Here is a 7,717-nt window from a genome sequence, read left to right on the forward strand (position 1 = left end):
TAAATTATGATATTTAAAACTAATTAATTTTAAAAAATTTATAAGATGAATCTATATTAATTTTTATCTAAATGTGTGTCGGAGGGTGAACTCCTGTCGCAAGGATTCTAGGGACTTCTTTTTAGAGATTCGGTCAGGAGATGATCCTGAATATGTTCGCCGGAGAAATAAATGGGTATGAATGCGATGGTCGGTGGGGCGGAGTGATCTAATGCGGAACGGAGTAAATACACCAGCGGTTAAGACAGGTTCAGGCCGCACGGGGGCGTAACACCTTACTCCTGTATGGATACTATGAATGCCCTGAGAAAGTCCCTCAAGGATGTTGCTAGTTACAAGAATGTTTATCTATCTTAGAGCCTAGGGCTCTTTTTTCTAAGAACGAATAAATTATGATATCTAAAACTAATTAATTTTAAAAACTTTATAAAATAAATCTATATTAATTTCTATCTAAATATATTTTAAATTTATTTAGTGTATCGACTCTATTATTCAAAAAGTTTTACAACATATACCAATCATAGTAAATTAATCTAAGAAGTTAAATATGGAAAGATAGATTACAAGAATGTAAATACGAAAATGTAAAGATGGTAAAGAGAGTAAACTCGGTATAAAAGATTTTTATCCGGTTGTATCAACAACTCTAATCCACGTCGAAGCAGCCACCTAGGTTATAGCTCTTTGACAGCATCCGATCACATCCTTTGAGCCACCTAGACCTCAAGTAGGTTGAGCCACCAAGATAAAGTCTCACCACATACATCTCTTCCAGTCACTTGCCGCTGTCTTCATTTCAAAGCTTTAGCAATAAGGGCAAAGGTCTCCGTATCTCCGTACAATAGTCTTGCTGTCACTCTACATCAAGTTAGAGGGTCAACAAGCATGAGCTACTAAGGCTCATGGTGCCAACGAGTCACCAAGATTTGAACATGTCAATATACCACTTGGTATAATATAGAATCACTTATTGATCTCTCTCTAGACAGTAACACCTAGCAACAACTCTCTCTAGACCTATTAGTACTAATCACTCTATAATCTTGTACTTAACTGACTTAGATGATCACTTTTAACACTTTGATGACTTGGATGTCTTTTCAAATGTCTATGAGTTTATATGGACTCTAGCACACTCAAATGGCTAAGTAGGAGTATTTATAGGCTCAAACTCATAAATTAGTCGTTGCTTCAATGGTTAAAAAGACTGTAAACATTGGATGATCCGTCATTAACAACAGTACAAACACCGAGCCATCCGGTGTGTACAATAGTAAAAACTAGCCATTGAAACTAGTCGTTAGACCTACACTTAAACTCATTCCCAACATGGGTATTCCGGTGTAAACTTCAACTTCATCACCGGACTATCCAGTTTATATACTTGAGTCAAGTGAGCCACTTCTCACTATTCATTTGTCCGGCATATAAATCCTCTGATCACCTGACTAGACTATTAGTAGAACTTCATCTCCACTGAGCCGAAAGCATATGTTCTGAAAAATACTCCGGTAAAACTATCTTAGAGATCGCCAGACTATCTGGTGAGTTCAAAACCTTTCCTATGAAAATCTACACAAGTTCTGAAGAACACTCTGATGTACACATCACTTCAACACCGAATCATCCGGTGTATAGAAATGAAGAACATATTCTGAGTCAAAATACTCCGATGTGAATTTCTAAGCATCGGATTATCCGATAAGTACATCTTTCTGAGCACCGGTCTATCTAGTGAGTGTAATATCTTTAAACTTATCTAATTCAAACTTTCTTGAGTTCCGCTTCGATATCTTCTTCATGTATTACATTTATAACACCCATAAAACATATACTTGACAAATATATTAGTTCTATTAACTATATTACTATTAGTCATCAAAATCGCATACATATTTAAAAAAAGTCATATTTGCTTAAGTTGATAGCTCAAGCTATCCAGAACAAGCTTTGCATAACAATCAGAAGTCAGAAGGTAGTAAGTTTGGATGCAGAATCATCTAGGTCTGCACAAGAAAACTATAATATGCAGAATCATCTAGGTCTGCACAAGAAAACTATAATATGCAGAATCCAACTAGCAACAATGATAGGTTCGCGGTCAACGTTTCATGGTTGCTATTTTTTTTAGGATGCGTCTATTTGACTGTTTTACTACTCTCTCACGGTTGCAGACCATTCTTTCTAATATCTAGTTCAAAGAGAGATCAGCTTAAATGTAGTTTGGCACTCAGAAGAAACTTCCCTCAGAAAACTGGTGCAAAAATATTGCAAGGACAAGATATTCCAACTCTTAACTAGGATTAATACGATTCTATAATTTCGTTGCTGTAACATCTAGTCAAGAAACTTCCCTCAGAAAACTGATGCAAAAATATTGCAAGCACAAGATATTCTCACTCTTAATTAGAATTAATACGATTCCATAATTCCGTTGATGTAACAAACATGTAAATAACAAATATCATCTGTCTTATCTCCGTCTAAAAACTACTATTGATCTTACCATCCCACTAGTAAATGAGTTGTGTAGAAAACTCTTGTGTGGCTACTAAATATCGTAAAATAACTCATCTCCTGGTAGTATGGTCGGATGATAAAATCAACTACAACCTTTAGATGAACATTAGATGAATGGTATTCGTGGTTTGTACGTTTGCAACCATTCTCTTGTTTCAACAAGAGATTTTTGCGACTAAATTTCCGCCATTTGCTGTATTTCATGGCGAACTAACTACGTTCCGCTCGGTCCCACCGAGAAAAGTTCATAAGCGATCGGTCATGTGTTTGAGGCTTGCAAGGAAGAGGAACCAACGTGCATGATTGGATGACCAATGCTTGGAGTTGTGAGTCTTGTGACTACATCAGGTCCCACGGTACGTGTAGAAACTTGCAGCAAGAGACGGGGAAGGCGTGAGGCAGAGAGGTGCATAGCTTGCAAGGAAAATATAATTTTTTTATGTAAATATATCTGTTACTTATTTAATAGGACTATTTCACCTTGCCATTCTTTGGTTGATTTTTTTTCTTCTATAACACACATAAGAACAGAAGAACACTAATCACTCCGACCAAGTAGGCCCAGCTCCCAGACCTGCTGACCAATGGAACAGCGCCATGTGGAATTAACAGCTCACGCAACGGCACGAGATTTGTTTTTTCCGTCTTATTCTTAACTCTTTTTTTCTATTAACATTATCTTGATCCCATCTCGCGTCCTACCCTCCCCACCGCCACAGGGATCCAGAGGGGCTCATCACGCGTCGGACGGCTTGTAGCTGTACACGTGGAGGCTGGCATGTGGGGCCACGGCGCCCAAGACGATCCTGGCCGTCGCCTCCTGCGCCACCGCCGCCCCTTCCTTCTCCACGAGCGCCGCCGCCACCACGTCCCCGGCGGGGCCGCCTCCGGCTGCTATCATCGCAATGATGGCTGCCTGGACGGGGCCCAGCGTCGGGTTGTAGGCGGCTGACTCCAGGCACCCCCCGGCGTAGATCCTCCCGTCAGCGTCCGCCACTGCGAACCCCGAAGGGCACTCGCTGTACGGCGCGTGCGCCGCCCGCGCGGCCGCCTCCGCAGCCTCCCTCAGGCGCGCCTCCAGGTCTCCGCCAGCGAAGCCATTGGCGACCGCGGCGACGGGGTCGCCCAGAGGGTTGTCGTGCGGCTCGAGGACGAGTGGCACATTCTCGGGGAGGAGGTCGTGGGGCCCGAAGGGGCGGAGAAGGAGGGATGCCACCGTGCGCCACTCGGGCGCGCAGCCTTCCTCGGCGTCGGTGGTCACGAGGATTTGGATGTTGGCGGCGGCGCGGATCTCCTGGAGGAACTGGCGGCAGTGGCCGCAGGGCATGTGAGAGACAGCGATGGCGCGCAGCGCGTGCTCCCCCGCGGCGGCCGCGTTGGCGACGAGGAACTGCTCGGCGTGGACGGACTGCGACAGCGGCACGCCGCGGAACTCGAGGTTCACGCCGACGTAGACGCGGCCGCTCACGCCCAGCCCCACGGCACCCACGGGGAACCGCGAGATCGGGGCGCGCGCGCGTTTCATCGCCGACGGCACCAACAGCGGCAGCAGGTCCTGCACGGTCGCCACGCCGGCCGCCGCCGCGGCGCGCTCGGCCTCCTCCGCGCTCATCACGAACCCCGTCAGCTCCGCCGCCGCCGCGGCCTCCGGCTTGGGCGCCACCTGCTCCTCCCCCATTGCTCAGATCTGACTCTAACTAACTTACTAGCATACAAGTTGCTACCTCCTAATCGTGTTTAGCCCCTTCACAAGAAAGTGCTTAGATGTTTCCTCGAAGTGTGGAGGAGAAGAGAGAGGGGCAGCCTTACTGGCTGTGGTGCGATGCGAGGCTATTTATAAGGGACGCAGCAAGTGTTTCGTTATTTCTTTTTTTGTTTTTCTTCTTCTCTGCTCTGGAAATGAAAATGATGGACACTGATAATTGCCACCGCAAGGTTGCATTCGACGTGTCACAAACTCACAGTGCAATCTGACCACTTTGCAACCTTGGGAGCCGAAATGATATGGTTGCTATATGATCATATACAAGTCTTGATATGAGTTGGAAAATCGGAGACTGAACACAACATTGTCAGCAACTGGTTTTTCCCCCTTCCCAAATGGTTAAGATTGATCGAGCCAGCTAGGTTTGATCTGAAGCCAACCATTTTTTACAGCAATGAATTATCAAATTTCAAAAACGAAATAATTATGCAAATGAGAAGTGTTTCTAATTATTGGTCAGTTTAGACCAATGATATTTAATCATGCGATCCAAATGATCGTCCATTTACTGCTGCTACGGCCCAGTAAAATCTAAAAATAGATAATATACGATACCTTATTTAAAAAATAAATAATATACTGGTGTATTTATAAATTTAGCATTTCTATTCTGCATCTCGTTCATCGAAAACCCAGTTTCGATACGCGAGGCACCGAAAAGGATGGATTTGATCGTTTTTGACACTTGAGGTGCCGAATACAGATGCCAAATACTTTGAATAGTACTAAATTGGTACCTCAAGTGTTGAATATAGGTCAACGGTTTTGTCACCACTCTTGCATGCTGTTGTCCGTGTCTTGCTCATTAGGTCATACATGGTCAATATCTGTTCTTATATCGGCAACGATGTGTTGGTGCTGTAAATTTGTTTTAACGTAATTTTATCGATATTTCTTTATTCTCTTAATATAAATTTATGTGAGTAATTTTTTAGTGAACAATAGTAGTTGTGAAACACAATTATCATATAACTCGGCACAAAGATTACATATGCTGATAAACATTACATGGGACATGTTGTTTTTCACCGCTACGTGAATGTACCCTAACCATAAAGATATGATGACAATAAACATTGATATATACGGTGTGCCTAAAGACTAACTTAATAGCATGCCTTACAGAATGAAAATAGACCAGATTATAATGGATACTCTCTACTGAGTGCATCTAGGATATTTGCCCTTCCTCAGAGCATTAGGGCCCTCCGACTTAGTGTGACGGGCCCTATCCCGCTTACTTTTCCTCTCTTCTTCACGAGCTTCATCTGCTGGTTCTAAAGACACAACCATTCGAATCTCTTTACAAGAGACTTGTTGTGGTATCTTGTGTACAGGTTCACGTCCAAGTGTCGTATGCACCATCTTCTCTCCACATCAGACAATCCAATAGAATTATTTATGCTATCATACAGTATATCCAACACATGCAGAAGACCCTTGTTATGGTCTAAGATGATTCAAACTCGTTCCCTATTGTCTACGACACGTGTCTTCACTAAGGTGAGGAACCACAACCAAATATCATTGTTCTCACTCTCAACCATTGCAAATATAAGAGGAATGATCTTATTGTTTGCATCCATCGTCATCACTGTCATAAGGGTACCATGGTACTTGATACTCAGAAATATAGTATCCACGCATACAACTGGCCTATAATGTCTGAAAGCTTCGATCTATTGTACAGAGGACCAAAATAACCTAATGAGTTATCGATCGGCACTGCTGCATGACCCATCATCTAGCTTGATCGGCTCATCCGTCATGGCCCACTGAGTCATTGGATTCGTCATGATAATCTTCTGTAGTAGCCCCAGAGCATAGTTGTAAGACTCTTCGAAGCTTTCAAACAACATCTTCAACGTCTTCCGTTTCGCTTGCCACGCGATGTGGTAATTGATCAGCATACTCGTCTCAGTCTGCACCTCCCTCATAATAGATTTTGACGACAAACATATGCTCGTGCCAACAAGAGTGATGAGGAGTTGGGCTATGAACCTCGCGTGAACGGTGTGGCTTACATTCCTAACTGCATCTTCGCTGCATGTATGTGGGGTGCCTCTACTGATCACAAAATAGTGCTCGTATTTCAGCTTATGTGCCCATACAAAGGACAATTCAGGTGCTTGATACACCTGACCTCATACCTGACTGGGTACAGTTGTGGTCTCTTCTTTTCATTACAGCATGGTTACTAATAAAGTGGATGACCTCCCCTCTGTTAAGAAACCGTTGTCCGACCCAGATGTCGCTTTCTAGTATTCCTAGTTAGATAATATGATATACTCAACAAAAGTACAATCCAACAGCCCAACATTACAAAAGTACTGGATCACCGACATTGGGTCATCGTTGTCAACAGCTTTTCATCCCCACTACAACCGACTTCATCATCCATACATCATAAATCTACCTCAGAAGGGTCCACTCCAGCTCCCTCTGTACCAAAACTATCCTCCCAACATGCCTTCCCTCCTCTTCATATATCACCTACTGGTATGATCCTTGCACACTAGTCACTATATCACTTTGCACTAGTCATAACACTATGTTTACGTACACCCCCATATCAAAATTCTCCTCCAATACCTTACATGAGTATAAAGCTCATACGTTGTTCCTTGTCATCTCAAACAACGTATGAACAACGACCGAGCTGTTTGGAACACGCCGTTGGCGCATACCTTCTTGGACAATAGTATATAACTACCAGTTCACACGCAAAAGCTCATACCATATGATTTCAAGCTATCTAGTTAAATAGATAACTCAATCGGACTCTTTATGTGCTGGCAGTTCTAAATTGTTATGAGTCTCCTATGCAAAACAACGGAACGTTCTCCATAATAAATATGGAACGTCATACCGAATATGCTAAACGGACGTTCTCCATAAATTAATTACACTGATTAATGAATTTCATATTATTAAACTAAGTAAATAATCTACTTACACTGACTAATCAAATTCCTATAATCAAACTAAGCAAATAATCTACTTGCAAAGAAACTAAGCAAATATGCTTCTAAACAGACTAAAAAATAATAATCTAAGTACTCTAATTACTCTAATGTAAGTATTGATTAACTACGTAATCAAAGTACTTACATGAGGGTATTGCTCCTCTACTGCTACTCCTCGTGTTGCTCCTCTATTGTTGCTCCATTCTCTTTTCGTGCCGATGCTTCTCAACTCTGTTGCTGGTCCCTCCTCTTCTCGAGCTGATGCTTCTCAACTAAAGCAAGCTCATTTATTCAGCACCAAAATCAGCACGAGACCCCGCACATGTCACAACCGCACTGAAAGCAACGATAAGACACGACGTGAGGTGCCGAAAGCAGCACATGGGGTCAGCCTGTATTTTGCACCTAAGGTGCCAAATACATGCCTTTTTCAGCAACTCAGGTGTCAAATGCGGTGTATAGT

General features: G+C 42.8%; 1 protein-coding gene across 1 annotated transcript; it reads right to left on the reverse strand.

Moving 5' to 3' along the window:
* Positions 1–2,930: 2,930 nt before the first annotated feature.
* Positions 2,931–4,334, reverse strand: LOC133908592 (cytidine deaminase 1-like). Its single transcript, XM_062350689.1, has one exon. The coding sequence runs from the start codon at positions 4,199–4,201 to the stop codon at positions 3,260–3,262; it is 942 nt and encodes a 313-aa protein (XP_062206673.1). The 5' UTR covers positions 4,202–4,334; the 3' UTR covers positions 2,931–3,259.
* Positions 4,335–7,717: the final 3,383 nt, after the last annotated feature.

This window comes from Phragmites australis, chromosome 2 (assembly GCF_958298935.1).
Source record: "Phragmites australis chromosome 2, lpPhrAust1.1, whole genome shotgun sequence".
Lineage (NCBI taxonomy): Eukaryota > Viridiplantae > Streptophyta > Magnoliopsida > Poales > Poaceae > Phragmites > Phragmites australis.